At 44.6% G+C, this 20,596-nt stretch overlaps 1 protein-coding gene across 11 annotated transcripts in view; it reads left to right on the top strand.

Annotated features, from left to right (window-relative positions):
* odad2 (outer dynein arm docking complex subunit 2) overlaps positions 1-20,596 on the top strand; it is a 277,618-nt gene that overhangs the window by 80,751 nt on the left and 176,271 nt on the right. For 9 of the 11 annotated variants that reach the window (XR_011885489.1, XR_011885488.1, XM_072253885.1 and 6 more), the window contains 2 exons: positions 4,103-4,314; positions 19,284-19,421. Coding sequence is in view for 8 of the 11 variants with exons in the window: in XM_072253885.1 (XP_072109986.1) it covers positions 4,103-4,314; positions 19,284-19,421 (350 nt within the window). In the remaining 3 variants the exon portion in view is untranslated. Of the gene's footprint in view, positions 1-4,102; positions 4,315-7,168; positions 7,272-19,283; positions 19,422-20,596 lie in introns of those variants that run through there. The other 2 variants (XM_072253891.1, XM_072253892.1) reach the window with 2 other exon arrangements.

Here is a 20,596-nt window from a genome sequence, read left to right as displayed (position 1 = left end):
TACCTCTAAACTTTAGTCCTTTAACTCTCAACTCATGTCCTCTTGTTTGAATCTTTCCCCATTCTCAATGGAAAAAGCCTATCCACGTCAATTCTATCAATCCCCCTCATAATTTTAAACACCTCTATCAAGTCCCCCCCCTCAACCCTCTACGCTCCAAAGAATAAAGACCTAACTTGTTCAATCTTTCTCTGTAACTTAGGAGATGAAACCCAGGCAACATTCTAGTAAATTTCCTCTGTACTCTCTCAATTTTATTGACATCTTTCCTATAATTTGGTGACCAGAACTGTGCACAATAGTCCAAATTTGGCCATACCAATGCCTTATACAATCTCAACATTACATCCCAACTCCTATACTCAATGCTCTGATTAATAAAGGCCAGCATACCAAAAGCTTTCTTCACCACCCTATGAGATTCCACTTTCAGGGAACTATGTACCATTATTCCTAGATCCCCCTGTTCTACAGCATTCTTCAATGCCCTACCATTTACCATGTATGGTGAGAGAACATGTGTATGGAGTTGACTGGTATCTGGGATCAGCCATGATGAAATAGTGGAGCAGACTCGATGGGCTGAATGGCCTAATTCTGCTCCTATGTCTTACGGTCTCATAGTCTAATAAAGTGCACAGTGCAGGTAAACAGTAAGATGCAAGATCATAATGAGGTAGATTGTGACATCAAGAGTCCCTCTTTTCATAGGGAGCCATTTAGTAATTTTATAACAATGAGATAGAAGCTGTCCTTGAGCCCGGTGATACATGCTTTCAGGCTATTGTATCTTCTGCCCAATTGATGAGGGGAAAAGAGAAACTGTCCCAGGTGGGTGGGTCTTTGATTATGCTAGATGCATTACTGAGCCAGAGGAAAGTATTGTCCATAGAGGGAAGACTGGTTTCTGTATCCACAACTTTCTGAAGCTTCTTGTGGTCATGCATAGAGCAGTTGCTGTACTCAAAGTTCAAAGTAAGATCTATTATCCGAGTACTTACATATCACCACATACAATCCTGAGATTCTTTTTACTTAGCCAATCTATTGAACAATAACTGTAAACATCAGTAACTATAAACTGTAAACAATCTGTGCAAATGCAGATATAAGTAAAGAACAATAAATAGCGAGTATAAAATAACAATGTAACAGAGTCCTAAACTGAGTGTAGCTATCCGCTTTTGTTCAAGAGCCTGATAGATGAGGGGTAGTAATTGTTCTTGAACCTGGTGGTGCGAGTCCTGAGTACATTCTACCTGATTGCAGCAGCAAGAAAGGAGCAAGGCCTGAGTAGTGAGGATCTTTGGTGATGGATGCTGATTTTCTACAGCAATATTTCATGTAGATGTGCTCAATGGTTGGGAGGTTTTAGCCGTGTTGTACTGGGCCTAATCTATTACCTTTTGTCAGATTTTCCACTCAAAGGCATTGGTGTTCCCACACCAGACCGTAATGCAGCCAGTCAGCACACTTCCTACCACACATATATAGAGGTTTGCCAAGGTTTTTGATGACATGCTGAGCCTCTGCAGACTCCTGAGGAAGTAAAGGCGCTGTCATGCTCTCTTGACAATAATATTTATATGATGTGTCCAGGACAGTTCCTCTGAGATAGTGACACCCAGGAATTTAAAGTTACTGACCCTCTCCAGCTCTGATCCCCCAATGATTACTGGCTCATGGACTTCTGGTGTCTCTCTCCTGAAGTAACAATTCCTTGGTCTTATTGAGACTGAATGAGAGGTTGTTGTTATTACACCACAGAAGAACTAGATCCTTTTTCATTCAGCCAAGTTTTCAATCTTCCTCCTGTATGCTGATTCAACACCCCCTTTGATACAGCTGTATGTATGCATTCATCCATGCATTTAGTTAAGAATGGCAGAGCAGTTGCCATATCAAACCATGATTCATCCAGACAGGATGGTTTCTGTTGTGCATTGATAAAAATTGGTGTGGGTCACGCCAAATTTCTCTTTCTTCCTGATGAAGTAGAGGCCTTGGTTAGCTTTCTTGACTGTGGCATCTATATAGTTAAACCAGGATAGGCTATTGATAATATTCACTCCTAGGAGTGTGAAGCTCTTTGCCCTCTCAGGACATGAGCATGTGTACCGCCCGTCCCATTTTTTGAAGTTAATGACCTGCTCTTTTGTTTTGCTGATGTTGAGGGGCAGTTTGTTGTCATGACATCATGTTACTATGGCCCACTATAGTGGTATCATCTGCATTTTTTATTAGATGGAGTTAGAGCAGAATTTGGCCATGCAGTCATGAGTGTACAGAGAGTAGAGTAGTGGGCTGATGACACAACCTTTTAGAACACTGTTCATTAAAATAATCATTGCAGGTATGTTTCTACTTACCTAACTGACTGCACTGTGTTGGCAGGAAGTCAAGGATTCAATTGCGAAGAAGATGTTAACTCCTCATGTCTGGAGTTTGGTGATAAGTTTGCTTGGAATTATAGTATTGAAAGCTGAGCTGTAGTCAATGAACAATAGTGTAGGTGCCTCTACGGTCCATATGCTCCAGAGATGAGTGTAGGATCAGGGAGATAAATAATTTGTCTGGAAGGCAGGAGTTGATCCCCTCTTGAAGTACTTCATGATGGTAGATGTCAGAACCATTTTGTTCGTCCTAGATATCGGGATGATAGTGGTCTTCTTAAAGCAGGTGGGAACCACACTTTGAAGCAGGGTGAGATTAAAAATGTTTGCAAATAACTCGAAGATTCGGACTTGACTTAACAACTGAACAAACAAAAAATAACTCCACCAGCTGACCAACACAGGATTTAAGGACACAGCCAGGGACTCCATCTGGGTCAGATATTTTCAATGGGTTCATTCTCTGGAAGACTGATCTTATGTCTGCAGCAGTGACTATGGGTTCAGGTGCACTAGAGGCTGTTGGGGGTGGGGCTGACAGCTGGTCTGGGATTTGATTTTGGATTGGTACACCCTTAGCATCTCTGACAGCTTTACAGAGATCGTATCTTGGTTTCTTGTAAAGGTCAGCGTCACTTGATTTGAATTTGCAGACCTGGACTTAAATAGGAGTGTGCAACACCCAGTTCATCCATGCTTTTCAGTTCAGGAGCACCCAGATTGTTCTCTTTGGTACACAATCCTCAACACACTTAATGATAAAGTTTGTGACAGAAGTAACATACTGATTTAGGCTGGCAACTGAGTCTCTGAATATAGATTGGTCAATTGCATAGAAGCTCATCTGTTTCCTCAGAGCAGCACTATATTACATTCTGTACTGTATCCTCTCTATTCAGCTTTTGTTTGTATGCAGGGTGTAGGAGCACATCCTGGCGATCTGATTGCGATGGATGGCAGTGGCTGAGTAGGCATCTTTAATCGTTATATAACTATGGTTGAGGGTTTTTGGGCTATTGGTGTGGCAGGAGGTGTGCTGGTAGTATTTTGGTAACACATTCTTGAAGTTGCCCTGTTTGAAGTCGCCAGCAATGATGGGAAGGGACTCTGAGTATCCTGTTCCAAGGCTGTTGACCACAGAATATAATTTGTTGAGTGCAAACTTCATGTCAGTCTAAGGTTTTTTATTTTCTTCATGATTGAGGATGTTTCTTACAAAGCTGGCATTTAATTGTTCATCTGCAGATATCCTTGAAATGAGGTAATTAAAATTCAGCGATGGTGGGTCTTAACTCAAGGGTAACAATCACAGGTTTCTTGACTTATCCAAATCAGTTAGATATTTACAACAAAACAGAAGTTTCATGAATACTGATACTAAGTTTGCTTTTTAAATTACATTTTTTAGTCATAGTCATAGGTCATAGTCATACTTTATTGATCCCGGGGGAAATTGGTTTTCATTACAGTTGCACCGTAGTAATTAAATAGTAATAAAACCATAAATAATTAAATAGTTAAATAATTAAAATAATTAAATAGTAATATGTAAATTACACTAGTTACTTGAATTTAAAAGAGCTGGAAACGAGTAATTTAACTGCTATGCTATGATAAGCATACTTAAATTGCTAAAGAAAATATATTAACAGAGTTGTTCCTTCCTGCTATTTAGAAATTCTTTCAACTTATTATAACTTTTTTTTTAGAACTTTGCACTACAAAAGAAACTCACAGCTTCTCGTAAGACTCAGAAAATGGAAGTACCTACTAATGATGAAATGGATTTAGGTGAAAAGTTTAAAGATTATCAGGACAAGAATAAACTTGAGAGAAAAAGGCAATCTGCAAAGTCTAAGATAAAGGATGCAAAGAAAGAAGAAAATATCCTTAAGATCAAGGAGTCATCTCATCAGCAGATGTAGGTAACCAATGGTGAAATATTACTGTATTAATGTTTCCATGTGCAGCTTGATATTAAAGTAACAAGAAGTACATTTATAGTCATAAACCTGGAAATTTTTCAGTTGTATACATTTTTCATTTCAGAAAATGAGTGCAAAATTTGTTTTATAATTAAGTTTTCATGCACTCTCAGAGTCTCATCTCACCCATTTGTACCTCCTCATCTTCTGGTCACCACGTTTAAGGAAGGAAATGAGGACCTTAAAAGGATATAGAAGAGATTTACCAGAATGATTCTAGAGATGAGGGATTTCAACTTAGAATTAGACTAAAGAAGCCAGGAGCAATGAAGTTGATAATAAACTTGATAGAGGTATAAAATTTTGAAAGATTTAGATAAGGTAGAATAAAACAAAACAAACTATTTTCCCATTAGCAGTAATAGATGTACATGGCAAGATGTATTTAAAGCTATGGATAGAAGGATATTGAGGAACAGCATTTTTATGCAGCAGGTGATGGTAATCTGAGGATTGCTGCCTACAAGGGTGGTTCTAACAGATGTGGACAGTGATTTCAAAATAAAAGTTGTCGAGCATTTGAGGGAACTAAACATGTAGAGCCATGTGAATGGGACTCATTAATTTGCTGTGTAGATGCTGGCAGGAACTCGATAGGGCAAACAGCCTGCCTTATTGCTGTATTGAGCCAAATGATGTTGAGATCATTTCCAACATCTGTTGTACCTCATGTGTTTTGACTGAGGTCTGTCTTTTATGCCTGCTACCTGTATAGCCACCACTGTGATCCATCCCATTCCTGCATTGAATTTTTGCGGTGGCATGATTCCTAAACATTGCTAGTATTGCTATTGTTGTCCTCCTGCAAAATGCAGCAGGCCATGAGCAATGCCTAGGCTGCAGGTAGCACAAACTAAGAGCTTAACCAATCAGATATTTGGAAACAGTTGGGACAAGATAAAATATTTTTTTAAAAAATCAGCAATTAAAATGATACATTTATTTTGAAATACATTAAGCTATTAAAGACACAAATATAATCTTTTAAATCAAAGGGGCTGCTCTAAATAGTTAGTTCAAAATTCAAGGGCCACATAGGAAGTGAATATATTGACCTCATTTTGGTAAGCTTACTTAGTGGTGGATCAGATTTGCACATATTTTTATACTTTATATTTTATACTTTATTGTCGCCAAACAATTGATACTAGAATGTCCAATCATCACAGCAATATTTGATTCTGCGTTTCCCGCTCCCTGGATTACAAATATTAAATATTAAAAATAGTAAAAATTAGTACATATAAAAATTTAAATTATAAATCATAAATAGAAAATAGAAAAATGGAAAGTAAGGTAGTGCAAAAAAACCGAGAGGCAGGTCCGGATACAGGTGTCCCCTGCTTTTCGAGCGTTCGCTTTACGAAACCTCACTGTTACGAAAGACCTACCTTAGTACCCTGTTTTCGCTTTCAGAAGGTGTTTTCACTGTTACGAAAAAAAAGCAGCGCGCGACAAAAGGCAGCACGCACCCCAAGCAACTGCTCTCCCCTGGATTCAGAACTGCATTCTCGCCAGCATTGCTTAAATACGTGCCTGTGAGCAGCCGTTTGCAAGATGAGTTCTAAGGTATCGGAAAAGCCTAAAAGAGCTCGTAAGGGTGTTACACTTAGCATAAAACTAGACATAATTAAGCATTTCGATCGTAGTGAACGAAGTAAGGACTAAGTGAGTTTGGCTTGTGGAAACTGACGAACATGGTGTTGAAGAGGTTTTGGCATCCCATGACCAAGAACTGATAGAAGAAGAGCTGATGCAATTGGAAGAGGAAAGGATAACAATTGAAACCGAATACTGTAGCGAACAGACCGAAAGTGAAGTCGTCCAGGAACTGAACGTGAAGCAACTGTGTGACATTTTCGCTGCAATGATAAAGTACGACTTTAATTTTGAAAGGGTACATAGGTTTATGGGTTATTTACAGAATGGTTTGAATCCTTACAAAGAACTGTATGATAGAAAAATGCGCGAGGCTCAGCAGTCAAGCAAGCCTTCCGCATCTGCCACAGCAGACAACGAACCTCGACCTTCGACATCGAGGCAGGCAGTCATAGGAGAAGGTGAGCTGCCTGCTCTAATGGAAACAGACCACGAGATGACACCCCAGTGTCTCAGCACCCCGCGATTCGCGGAGAATGCAGCGGTAGCCGGGAGGCACACAGCACATCTTTAAGAAAAAAGACGAAATAAACACGTTAATTAATTAGGTGCCGCCCGACACGTAATTAATTAGCATGTTTATTTCGGCTTTTTTCTTAAAGATGTGCTGTGTGCCTCCCGGCTACCACTGTGCCTCCCGGCTATCGCTGCACCCCTGCCTGCTTCGCGGCAATGTATCGGTCGGCGGCCTGGAGGGTGGGGGCCACTGCACCACCCAACCTGCGATGACTCAGTCTAACACACCATCATCAGTGTGCTCAGCGCAGAACCAATTCTGGCAAGTGATACTACACTGTACATACATTATTTCTACTTTATATAGGCTGTGTATTTTTACGTGTTATTTGGTATGATTTGGCAGCTTCATAGCTTAAAGGTTACTGGAGAGCACTTGTACCGTGTTTTTGCCAACAGCGCTTGCATGAGATTTTCGCTACGGAGAACAGTGCAGTAATGATTGTGGAAAAGCATTTCTACTTTATATAGGCTGTGTATTTATCATATCATTCCTGCTTTTACTATATGTTACTGTTATTTTAGGTTTTATGTGTTATTTGGCATGATTTGGTAGGTTTTTTTTGGGTCTGCGAAAGTTCATAAATTTTTCCCATATAGATAAATGGTAATTGCTTCTTCGCTTTACGACATTTCGGCTTACGAACCGTTTCATAGGAATGCTCTACCTTCGGATGGCGGGGGAAACCTGTATTTGGAGGGTACGGCCCAGATCCAGGTCAGTGTCTACCATCCAGAATATTGCATTCCCTTCAGATGTGCCAGGTAGTTACCAGCACTTTCTGGGTCTAAGATTTGCATTTTGGTCTTTCTGTAGTGTTATGTGCACAGCATTTGTCCTAAAATTCCATTTGCTTATTTATGCTGTAGGTTTCTGGACATGATTATAGGTATGGAACACAGAATTCTCTCATTTCCTTTCTGGTGACCATATTTGATAGAAGCTTTTGATTAAACTACTCTGATATGTCCTGCAAAGGATTTTTGTTGTAATAAATTATTTTTGTTGCATTGGAGAAAATTACTTATAGCTAAAATGTTCCTTTTCACCATTTTGGGCCTTTTATTGCAAATCTACATTTGATAGTTGACACATGGTCCTGTAAGATGGCAGCACGCTCAGACGGCATCAACCAAAGGTATTATTGTCTTTTATAAATGTGTTTTTTATGATTTTAAGACTCTAGGCATTAAGAACTGAAAATATTGCAGTTCTGCCCCATGAGCAAGTTGCTCATTGGTGGAGGAACTGAAGGGGGCTGTACTTGGTGTGGCCTGTGATGCTACCTCTGACAGAGAGGCATCAGTGCATGAAGGAGGTGTGCAGTCTAACAGCTAGTGATCGTCTTAGTCGCTTTTTTTGGACATTGGTGGTGTGGAATTTTGCAAGCAATTCATTGGTTTATTCGGCAATGATGGGGTTGGACAGTGGGGAGCTGTGTGGCTTTAGTTATACCAAAGACTAGGCCTCAAGCCATTTTCAGACACCCGGGGGAGGAGTCGGAGTCAGGCACTGCACCGGAGTGCTCAAGACAGTGTTGTTCAGTGTGGTATGCTGGAGCGGTGCAGGCCCTCTGTGTTTGCTCGGCAGAAGACCAAGCTTTATTGTGTTCTACTGCAGACTGCTGCGACATTCATGAACTCAGGAACGGACTATTTTTTTTTGTGTGACAGTGTTTTACTGCTGTCTTATGTGCTATATGTGCCTTGAGCTGTGTGTGTCTGTTGGTACTGTGTTTTGCAACTTGGCCCCGAGTAACACTGTTTCATTTGGCTGTATGCATGGATATTCATGTGAGGTTGAATGATAATTAAACTTGATTTGAACTTGAACATGATCATCACTTCTTTAAGGATACTTTGCTAGTAGCACAATGTCAATATGCCCATGCAGAAACACGACAAAAATGTAAAGACCTTGGTTACTCTTTGCTGTACCACGAACATATAACAATTACAGCACGGAAACAGGCCATCTCGGCCCTTCTAGTCTGTGCCAAACTCTTACTCCCACCTAGTCCCACCGACCTGCACTCGGCCCATAATCCTCCATTCCTTTCCTGTCCATATATCTATCCAATTTAACTTTAAACAACAACATCGAACCTGCCTCAACCACTTCTGCTGGAAGCTCGTTCCACACAGCTACCACTCCCTGAGTAAAGAAGTTCCCCCTCATGTTACCCCTAAACTTTTGCCCTTTAACTCTCAACTCATGTCCTCTTGTTTGAATCTCCCCCATTCTCAATGGAAAAAGCCTGTCCACATCAACTCTATCAATTCCCCTCATAATTTTAAACACCTCTGTCAAGTCCCCCATCAACCTTCTATGCTCCAAGGAATAAAGACCTAACTTGTTCAACCTTTCTCTGTAACTTAGGGGATGAAACCCAGGCAACATTCTAGTAAATCTCCTCTGTACTCTCTCAATTTTATTGACATCTTTCCTATAATTCGCTGACCAGAACTGTACACAATACTCCAAATTTGGCCTTACCAATGCCTTATATAATTTCAACATTACATCCCAACTCCTATACTCAATGCTCTGATTAATAGAGGCCAGCATACCAAAAGCTTTCTTCACCACCCGATCCACATGAGATTCCACCTTCAGGGAACTATGCACCATTATTCTTAGATCCCTCTGTTCTACAGCATTCTTCAATGCCCTACCATTTACCATGTATGTCATATTTTGACTAGTCCTACCAAAATGTAGCACCTCACATTTTTCAGCATTAAACTCCATCTGCCATCTTTCAGCCCACTCTTCTAACTGGCCTAAATCTCTCTGCAAGCTTTGAAAACCTACTTCATTACCCACAACGGCACCCATCTTAGTATCATCTGCATACTTACTAATCCAATTTACCACCCCATCATCCAGATCATTAATATATATGACAAACAACATTGGACCCAGTACAGATCCCTGAGGCACACCGCTACACACCGTCCTCCAATCTGACACACAGTTGTCCACCACTACTCTCTGGCGTCTCCCATCCAGCCACTGCTGTAAATCCATTTTACTACTTCGATATTAACGCCTAATGATTGAACCTTCCTAACTAACCTTCCATGTGGAACCTTGTCAAAGGCCTTACTGAAGTCCATATAGACAACATCCACCACTTTACCCTCATCAACATTCCTAGTAACCTCTTCAAAATATTCAATAAGGTTTGTCAAACATGACCTTCCATGCACAAATCCATGTTGACTGTTCCTAATCCGACCCTCTATCCAGATAACTATATATACCATCTCTAAGAATACTTTCCATCAATTTACCCACCACTGACGTCAAACTCACAGGCCGATAATGGCTAGGTTTACTCTTAGAACCCTTTTTAAACAATGGAACCACATGAGCAATACGCCAATCCTCCGGCACCATCCCCATTTCTAATGACATTTGAAATATTTCTGTAAGAGCCCCTATTTCCACACTAACTTCCCTCAAGGTCCCAGGGAATATCTTGTCTCTATTCGGAGACGTATCCACTTTTATATTCCTTAAAAGCACCAGTACTTCCTCTTCTTTAATCGTCATACTTTCCATAACTACCCTTCTTGTTTCCTTTACCTTACACAATTCAATATCCTTCTCCTTAGTGAATACCGAAGAAAAGAAATTGTTCAAGATCTCCCCCACCTCTTTTGGCTCTGCACATAGCCGTCCACTCTGATTCTCTGAGGGACCAATTTTATCCCTCACTATCCTTTTGCTATTAATATAACTGTAGAAACCCTTTGGATTTATTTTCACCTTACTTGCTAAAGCAGCCTCGTATCTTTTAGCTTTTTTAATTTCTTTCTTAAGATTCTTTTTACATTCTGTATATTCCTCGAGCACCTCATTAACTCCAAGCTGCCTTTATTTATTGTAGATCCCTCTCTTTTCCTGAACCAAGTTTCCTATATCCCTTGAAAACCATGGCTCTCTCAAACTTTTAACCTTTCCTTTCAATCTAACAGGTACATAAAGATCCTGTACCCTCAAAACTTCACCTTTAAATGACCTCCATTTCTCTAATACATCCTTCCCATAAAACAAATTGTCCCAATCCACTCCTTCTAAATCCTTTCTCGTCTCCTCAAAGTTAGCCTTCCTCCAATCATAAATCTCAATCCTGGGTCCAGTCCTATCTTTCTCCATAATTATATTGAAACTAATGGTATTATGATCACTGGACCCGAAGTGCTCCCCAACACATACCTCTGTCACCTGCCCTATCTCATTCCCTAACAGGAGATCCAACACTGCCCCTTCTCTAGTTGGTACCTCTATGTATTGCTGCAAAAAACTATCTTGCACACATTTGACAAACTCCAAACCATCCAGCCCTTTTACAGAATGAGCTTCCCAGTCTATGTGTGGAAAATTAAAATCTCCCACAATCACAGCCTTGTGCTTACTATAAGTATCTGCTATCTCCTTACAAATTTGCTGCTCCAGTTCTCGGTCCCCATTAGGTGGTCTATAATACACCCCTATAAGCGTCACTACACCTTTCCTATTCCTCAATTCCACCCAAATAGCCTCCCTGGATGAGTCCACTAATCTATCCTGCCAGAGCACCGCTGTTATATTTTCTCTGACAAGCAATGCAACACCTCCCCCTCTTGCCTCTCCTATTCTATCACACCTGAAGCAACAAAATCCTGGAATATTTAGTTGCCAATCACACCCCTCCTGTAACCACGTTTCACTAATAGCTACAACATCATATTTCCAGGTATCAATCCATGCTCTAAGCTCGTCCACCTTTCTTACAATGCTCCTAGCATTAAAATAGATGCATTTAAGAAACTCTCCACCTCTTACTCTCTGTTTATCCTTAATGGAGCAAACAACTTTGTTATCTTTTTCTTCCTTGTCCCCTACATCTTCGGTCTAAGTGCTCCTGATCTCTGTCCCCGCCTATCCTCCCTCACACACTGTCTACTAGCTTTCTCTATTTGTGAACTAACCTCCTCTCTTTGAGTCTCTTTAATTTGATTCCCACCCCCCAACCATTCTAGTTTAAAGTCACCTCAGTAGCCCTCACAAATCTCCCCGCCAGGATATTGGTCCCCCTATTATTCAAGTGTAACCCGTCCTTTTTGCATAGGTCACACCTGCGCCAAAAGAGGTCCCAATGATCCAAAAACTTGAATCCCTGCTCCCTGCTCCAATCCCTCAGCCACGCATTTATCCTCCACCTCATTGCATTCCTACTCTCACTTTCGCACAGCACAGGCAGTAATACCGAGATTACTACCTTTGCCGTCCTTTTTCTCAACTCCCTTCCTAACTCCCTATATTCTCCTTTCAGGACCTCTACCTATGTCATTGGTACCTATATGTACCACGACCTCTGGCTTCTCTCCCTCCCATTTCAGGATATCTTAGACACGATCAGAAACATCCCGGACCCTGGCACCAGGGAGGCAAACTACCATCTGGGTCTCCGGACTGCGTCCACAGAATCACCTATCTGACCCCCTAACTGTTGAGTCCCCTATTACTACTGCCCTCCTCTTCCTTTCCTACCTTTCTGAGCTACAGGGCCGGAGGCACGGCCACTGTTGTTTCCCCCAGGTATGCTGTCCCCCCCAACAGTACTCAGACAGGAGTACTTATTGTTAAGGGGCACAGACACTTGGGTACTCTCTATTACCTGTCTCTTCCTCTTCCCCCTCCTAACCGTGACCCACTTGTCTGCCTCCCATGGCCCCGGTGTGACCACCTGCCTGTAACTCCTCTCTATCACCTCCTCACTCTCCCTGACCAGGCAAAGGTCATCGAGCTGCAGCTCCAGTTCCCTAATGCGGTCCCTTAGGAGCTGCAGCTTGGCGCACCTGGCACAGATGTGGACGTCCGGGAGGCTGGGAGACTCCACGACCTCCCACATCCGATACCGAGAACAACAAGCTGCCCTCACACTCATACTTCCCCCTCTCCTCAAATAGCAACAAAAAATGAATACCAAACCTTTCCTCGCCTCGCCCATGTCTGCCTAAGCCCGTTGAGCCAAAGCCCTTAAGCCTTCACTCTGCTCTCGGGTCACTCCACTGCCCGCAAACTACTCTGCCCGCTGTATAAGGCTGTATTCCTTTTAAATCTTCCATGCTTCACTGCTCGACGTCACACGCCTGCGTAGTCCCACCTCTCTGAACGCCAATGGAAAAAATGAAAAATTCAAAATGGCTTCCTCCGCACTCCCGCTCCAATTCTCAGACTTCCTTCTCCGAATTAAACCCGAATCAGGATTTCTGTCCAAATTAAGTAGATTACATTTCCAAATTAAATAGTTTACATTTGGATAGTTTCTTTATTGGCTTGACATTAATGTCCTCCAGAATTCTTACTACTGTAATCTATCAAAGCAGCTGTCATTGTAGGCTTCACAATATTGTTACACCCTTTCCCTCTGTATACCTCTCTTTGTATTTGCATTTTTGATTAAAAACATATTGAATGCATATTCCAATATGCTTTGCTGCTTCTGGGTTTGATTACTGCAGAATATAGGAGATTGAAAACCCTCCCCTTTAGGCTGATTAGTATGAGTGTTGTCTCTTCAGCGCAACCTTGCCTGTCTGAGCAAGGAGATATATGATGTGCATATTTGTTTTCATTGATTAACATGTGTATGTGCACAGAATTAGAGGAGTTCTCTTGGCTCAGCAACGTACTTGTTGGTGAGTGCATGGAAGTCATTACCGTTTTAGCTTCCTAGCCTCAGGATCATTCCAAATTGTTTCCATGACATATACAACATCTTGTAGTCATGTGCAAGCGTGCTACTAAAGAAACACACGAAGGCAGAGAGAGCTGATCTCAGAATGCCTTTACTGATTCAAAATCACGCGCTTAAATCTCCCCTCCCATGGGCCCCTGAGACCCGCGGGGCAGACGTGAAGTCAGACTGTCCCCAGAAGGTCCGCCCCAAGCGGGCAGTTCCAAACACGCTACCGCGTGTCTGCCTGCGACTCCTGATGGCAGTTTGAGTCCTGTGTGTGCAGGCCGCCACACCCTGCCCCCCGCCCCCCCAGAAATGTCCACTGGGGAGTGGAGCCCCCAGTCTGTGCGGCTTGCCTGGGTGGCCGGCCTTGCCGGCGCGGTGTGGGTACCCTCACTGGTTGCTCAACTTCCAGGTGCACCGGTTTGAGGCGGTCCACAGTAAAAGTCTCTTCCTGGCCACCCACCTCCACGACACGCGTGGTTCCGTTGTGCCAGATCATCTTGAAGGGTCCCTTGTATGGCCGCTGTAGAGGTGACCTGTGCATGCCCCTGCGAATAAAAACATACTCACAGTATCGGAGGTCTTTAGGGGTGAAGGATGGCGTGGGACCATGCCTGGAGGTCAGGACCGGTGCCAGGGTCTCTACCTTGTCCCGCAGCCTCGTTAGCACCACTGCGGGAGTGTCTTCCGAACCTTGAGCCTCTGGTACGAACTCACCCAGGACTGTCAGGGGGGCGCCATAGACTAATTCCGCCAAGGAGGTGTCCGGGTCCTCCTTGGGAGCTGTGCGGATCCCCAGTAGGACCCAAGGAAGCTCATCTGAACAGTTGGGGCCCCTGAGGTTTGCCATCAGGTCTGAGTTGACATGCCAGTGGAATCGCTCTACCAAACCATTGGACTGGGGATGGTACGCTGTGGTGTGATGCAGCTGGGTGCCCAGGAGCTGCACCAGTGCTGTCCACAAACCAGACGTGAACTGCGCCCCTCTGTCGGAGGTGATGTCCGTTCGGAGGCCGTAATGAGCGTCCTGGCGCAGGACTCAGTGGACCTGTCTGTGAGCGGTACGGCTTCCGGCCATCTGGTGAACCTGTCTACCATGGTAAAGATATACCTGGTACCCTGAGAGAGTGGCAGGGGGCCGATGATGTCCACGTGGATGTGTTGGAACCTCCTGTGCATCGGCAGGAACTGCTGGAGGGGAGCCTTTACGTGCCGCTGGACTTTGGCGGTCTGCCAATGTACGCAGGTCCTGGCCCAGTGTCCGACCTGTTTGCGCAAACCGTGCCAGACGAATCTGTCCACTACCAGCTGATGGACGCCCAGATGGACAGGTGGGCCAGATTGTGCAGCATGTTGAACACCGGGTGCCTCCATGCTGCTGGTACCCAGGGTCGGGGTTTGCCAGTAGATATGTCGCAAAGGAGTCGATCTGCTGCCTGGCTGATGGAGACATCCTCCAACTGGAGCCCCGAAACGGCGGTGCGGTAAGCCGGGATCTCAGTGTCCGACCGTTGTGCTTCCGCCAGTGCCGCATAGTCTATTCCTGAAGACGATCTGCCTACTGAGTGGAGGCAGCGGCGAGACAGTGTGTCAGTGACGACGTTGTTCTTCCCTGTGATGTGGCGGACATCCGTGGTGAATTCTGAAATTAAGGATAGGTGCCTCTGCTGCCAAGCTGACCATGGGTCTGATACCTTGGCCACTGCGAAGGTGAGGGGCTTGTGGTCCGTATACACGGTGAACTCCCTTCCCTCGAGGAAGTACCGGAAATGCCGGACAGCCAGGTAGAGTGCTAGCAACTCTCTGTCGAAAGCGCTGTACTTCACCTCTGGTGGCCATAGGTGCCGGCTGAAGAAAGCGAGTGGTCGCCACTGGTCCTCAACGAGCCGTTCCAGGACTCCGCCGTCTGCCGTGTCGGAAGCGTCGACTGTGAGTATTGTGGGTACCGTGGGTACATCGACTCTCAGATGCACTAGGAGGGCCGCCTTCGCCAGCGCCTCCTTGGCCTGCTCGAACACCTCTATGGACTCCGCGTCCCATGCCACTTCTTTGGCCTCGCTGGCTATCAGGCTGAACAAGGGTCTCATGATGCGTGCCACCGCCAGCACAAACCGGTGATAAAAGTTGACCATCCCTACGAACTCCTGCAGGCCCTTGACCGTGCGGGGCTTGGGGAACTGGCGGATGGCCTGGACCTTGTCCAGTAGGGGAACTGCGCCATGTCGGTTGACTCTGTGGCCCAAGAAGTTGATCCCCGTCAGCCCGAGCTGGCACCTCGCCAGATTGATTGTCAGTCCGTGGTCGCACAAATGTGCCACGTGCTCTTGGTGCAGACTGCTGGCCACCAGGAGTAAATGAAAATTCAGTACAAGTAAATGAAAATGAAGTCCAGGCCGTGTCCCACCGAGTACATGGGCCTTTGGAAAGTTTGGGCTGCATTCTTGAGACCGAAAGGCATCCTCAGGAATTCGAACGAGCCGAACAGGTTGATGAGGGCTGCCTTGGGCACGTTGTCAGGGTACACTGGGATCTGATAGTATTCCCTGACCAGGTCGATTTTCGAGAAGATGGTGCAGGTTCGCCATGAAGTCCTGGATGTGGGGTACCGGGTATCTGTTGGCGTTTGTGGCGTCATTGAGCCTTCTGTAGTCTCCGCAGGACCTCCATCCTCCTGCGGACTTGGGCACCACGTGCAGCGGAGATGCCCATGGGCAGTCTGAGTGGCGTATGATTCCCATCTCTTCCATCTTACGGAACACTTCCTTGGCGAGGTGGAGCTTGTCGGGTGGGAGCCTGCGAGCTCGGGCATGCAGTGGCGGTCCTTGCGTGGGGATGTGGTGCTGCACGCAGTGCTTGGGGTCGGCCGTGGAGAATTGCGGGGTGACTATGGAGGGGAATTCTGCCAATACCCTGGCGAACTTATTACCTGAGAGGGTCACGGAATCCAAGTGGAGGGCCGGTAGCTTGGCTTCTCTGATCTGGAAAGTCTGGAACGTGTCGGCGTGGACCAAACGCCAGCCTTTTAGGTCGACCAAGAGGCAGTTGGCTCGTTGGAAATCTGCCCCTAGTAGTGGCTGTGACACCATTGCCGACGTGGAAGTCCAAGTGAAACGGCTGGACCCGAAATGCAGTGAGATGGTTCGCAGGCCATATGTCCGAATACTGGTGCCATTTGCAGTGGTGATTTCGGGGCCTTGGACCACGTTACTAGTGTCCATGTTCGAGGGGGGGAGTACGCTGACTTCAGCCCCGGTGTCTACCAGGAAGCGCGGCCCGGAGTGTCGGTCCCAGAGGTGTTGGAGGCTGTCTTGGTGGCCAGCCATCGTAGCCATTAGTGACGGCTGGCCCCAGCGTTTCCCGGAAAAGCACATGGTGGATGGCAGCGGCGTGCGCCTGAGCCCCATCTTTGGTGATAGAAACACCATTGTTCCGAACTTTCGTCTTTTTCCCCTGTGGGTCTTGACGGCTTTGGTTGCGGGGCCTGGGCTTTGGGGTGCGCGATCGTGGCTAGGCCAATGGAGGCTGCTCCACGTTGCTTGCTCTGCCAAAGGACGTCTGTTTTAGCCGCGATCCTGCGTGGGTTGCTGAAATCCTCACGCGCGAGGAGGAAGCGAATGTCCTCTGGCATTTGCTTGAGGAACAACTGTTCAAATAAAAGGCATGGCTTATGGCCGTCTATGAGTGCCAGCATATCATTCATGAGCTTGGATGGCGTGCGGTCGCCCTGGCCATCCATGTGTGGGAGCCACGCGGCCCACTCGCGGCGGGAGAGTCCAAAGGTACGGATCAGGAACGCCTTAAGCTTAGTGTACCTATCCTCCGTTGGTGGCTGGCGTAGGAAGTCGATGATCCAGCCTGCCGTCTCCTGGTCGAGCGTGCTGACCATGTAGTAGTACCGTGTGGCATCGGCTGTAATGTCTCTGATATTGAACTGGGCCTCAGCCTGCTCGAGCCAAACGTGGGGATGAGTGGCCCAGAAGGTTGGGAGCTTCAGAGAGACTGCGCTGTGTGAGTTGCTCGAACTCATGGCTGGTTGCTGAGTCGCTGGCTCCAGATGCCATCAGGAACGTCAGGGTCACCAATGTAGTCGTGCGCAAATTCACTACTGAAGAAACACACGGAGGCAGAGAGAGCTGAACTCAGAATGCCTTAACTGATTCAAAATCGCGCGCTTAAATCTCCCCTCCCATGGGCCCCTGCGACCCGCGGGGCAGACGTGACATCAGACTGTCCCCGGAAGGTCCACCCCGAGTGGGTAGTTTCAAACACGCTACCACGTGTCTGCCCACGGCTCCCGATGGCGGTTCGAGTCCCACGTGTGCGGGCCGCCACAATCTCACAGTTTTTTTCTTGTCAGGGATGCATGAGGAAAATCACTCAGACTTCATCTACTTTCTTTCAAGGAAGAACAGGCATTTGCAAGTTTTCCCAGAGTGGAGGTGTTCATAGACTGGATGTATATAGTGTTATTCTATATGGGTTACCTCTGGCATCCGCCTGCCAGGACCACCTTGCAGTAGTCCTTATCGTGGGCACCTTGTACAAATAACAATGCTGAAGGTCCTGTTCTTCATTATCCTGTCCAGGTTCCTCTGATCATCTGGGAGTGCTATTTTCCACAGACTGGACCCATCCAACCTGTCATTGCAACATCCTCGCTTTAAGTGCCTAATATCTGAGGGAATGTTGCTTTTATTGTGGTATTTCTCTTAAAAGCTCACTGCTAATGTTGCTGCTGCTGGATTAAATTCCAGCTGCTGTGAGAATTTGCAATAGAACAAAAAATAGTGTGTATTGAAACTGATAACATGCCAAGATACACATGGAAACTCAGCAACACTACTCTTGGAAAAGCAAAACAAAATCATATTAAGAGACTTTGACAGTGTTAGGGGGACACAGAGTGCTGTTTTAATGCCTTTAAACTATAGTAAAGCAATTTCTTGGCTGGCATATTCCCTCAGTACTGCAACAGTATCAATCTGGTTTGTATGTTTTGATCCACTGTCCCTTGATCAACTCACATGTTCGATGAAGAACTTATTAATAATATCCTTTATCTTTTAATATTCTTTATTTTATATGAGTTACTCATTTTAAAAAAAGACCACACATTTAACCAATTCAATCAGTACATCCTTGCTTAGGTTAAGATATTAGTTAATTTAAGAAGAATTGCCTGGGTGCACTCTAAGAATTGCTGGTTTGAGTTCCAGAATCAGCTATTCTGCAATTGTTTGTCCCCTTGGTTGTGGATGCTTAATGTTGAACTTCTTTTGTACTGAGACTGCCATTTTAATTTGTGTGATCTTTCAAACATCCCTGCATGCACTATTATCTCCTTTCTCTGGAACATTCTTGCTCCAGACCTCTTCCTGTAATTCACTTTGGAGGTTATTAGTGTCCCATGATCTCCTTTCTCTGGCGTTTGGGCTGCTAGTACAAGAACATCCTCTCTTTTCATTGTTCTTCTGGTTTTCTTTTATTTAGCCTCCTTTGTGGAAAATTTCCAAGAACACAGAAGGTTGATGCTAATTTAAAATTGACTTCTTTTTCTATCTATAGATGCATCAATGCTAGCCACATGTCTACAGATATCAGTAGGTATTCTGTTTCATTGTTCCAAGACTAATTATTCAGATATTTATAGTTTGCCTGAGGTCTGCATTATTGCCTTCTTTAGTTGTTTTTCTGTTTGTCCATCTAGAACTCAGGCATTCACTATTAGGTTCCAAAGTCAATTTACTGCTTCTTTTTTTGATTGATGAATGTTTTGATCCCCTCCTTGCTATCCCAAGAAATCAGACTGGCCTGATGGGTCACAAGGCTCTGGACAGACTTTAAATTTTTTGCTATCCCAACTTTATGAAATTATCAAAAGATCAGAATAATCAGTACAAATAAAAGGTGTTTAATTTCACTTTTTACATAGTTCAGGACTATGCTTGATGTAATTTCTGCAGTCTTCAAAGTAATTCTCTTATCTTCTAAAGCTCCAAAGATGACAAAACTCAACAGAAAGATCAGACTACCAGCAATATTAAAGAAGGCAAAGAAAATGGTGAAATAATTTCAACCAGGCGTTACAAGTGCAAAGAATCTAAAGAAAGGAAATTTTCGTTGAAGAGAACGTGAGTTTATGTTTCTAATTGGTTTATCTTCTTTGTATTTTCTCATAACGCCAATCATAGGAATACTGATAAATTTTAAACTTTATTCTGTGTTTTCTGTGTCACTCTGTGTTTTTGCTTGGATGGTAAAGTCATGTGATAATAGCATTTCATTACTGCTATATAGGCGTAATAGGAATGTGTGAAGTTGATATTGCCTATTTCCATTCAATAAATACACTTAATAATTAATGATCTAGATTTCATTGACATAATCACAAACAAGTGAAAATCTGCAGATGCTGGAAATTCGGAACAACAGACACAAAATGCTGGAGAAACTCAGCATCTATGGAAAATGGTACAGTCGACGTTTTGGGCTGAGACCCTTCAGTAGGACTAGAGAAAAAAAGATGAGGAGTAGAGTTAAAAGGTGGGGGGGGAGGAGGGAGAAACAAGGTGATAGGTGAAACTGGGAGGGGAAGGCCTGAAATAAAGAGTTGGGACATTGATTGGTGAAAACGATACAGGACTGGAGAAGGGGGAATCTGATAGGAGAGGACAGAAGGTCATGGAAGAAAGAAAAGGTGGTGATGGGCAGGCAAGGAGAAAAGGTGAGAGAGGGAAAAGGGGATGGGGAATGAAGTGGGGGAGCCAATACTGGAAGTTTGAGAAATCAATGTTTAAGCCATCAGGTTGGTTTTATAACAGACATCAATAGATAAGCTGTCTTCAGAGATAGAGACGGAGAGATCGAGAAAGGGGAGGGAGGTGTCCGTGGATGGTGTGTATGAATTTTAGCAAGGCATTTGATAAGGTACCCCATGCAATGCTTATTGAGAAAGGAAGGAGGTATGGGATCCAAGGGGACATTGCTTTGTGGATCCAGAATTGGTTTGCCCACAGAAGGCAAAGAGTGGTTGTAGATGGGTCATATTCTGCATGGAGGCCGGTAACCAGTGGTGTGCCTCAGGGATCTGTTCTGGAACCCCTACTCTGTGTGATTTTTATAAATGACCTGGGTGAGGAAGTGGAGGGATGGGTTAGTAAATTTGCTGATGTCACAAAGGTTGGGGGTGTTGTGAATAGTGTGGAAGGCTGTCAGAGGTTATAGCGGGATATTGATAGGGTGTAAAAACGGGCTGAGAAGTGGCAGATGGAGTTCAACCCAGATAAGTGTGGGGTGGTTCATTTTG

This window comes from Mobula birostris, chromosome 3, assembly GCF_030028105.1.
Source record: "Mobula birostris isolate sMobBir1 chromosome 3, sMobBir1.hap1, whole genome shotgun sequence".
NCBI lineage: Eukaryota > Metazoa > Chordata > Chondrichthyes > Myliobatiformes > Myliobatidae > Mobula > Mobula birostris.
This window is presented reverse-complemented; position numbering and strand designations above follow the sequence as displayed.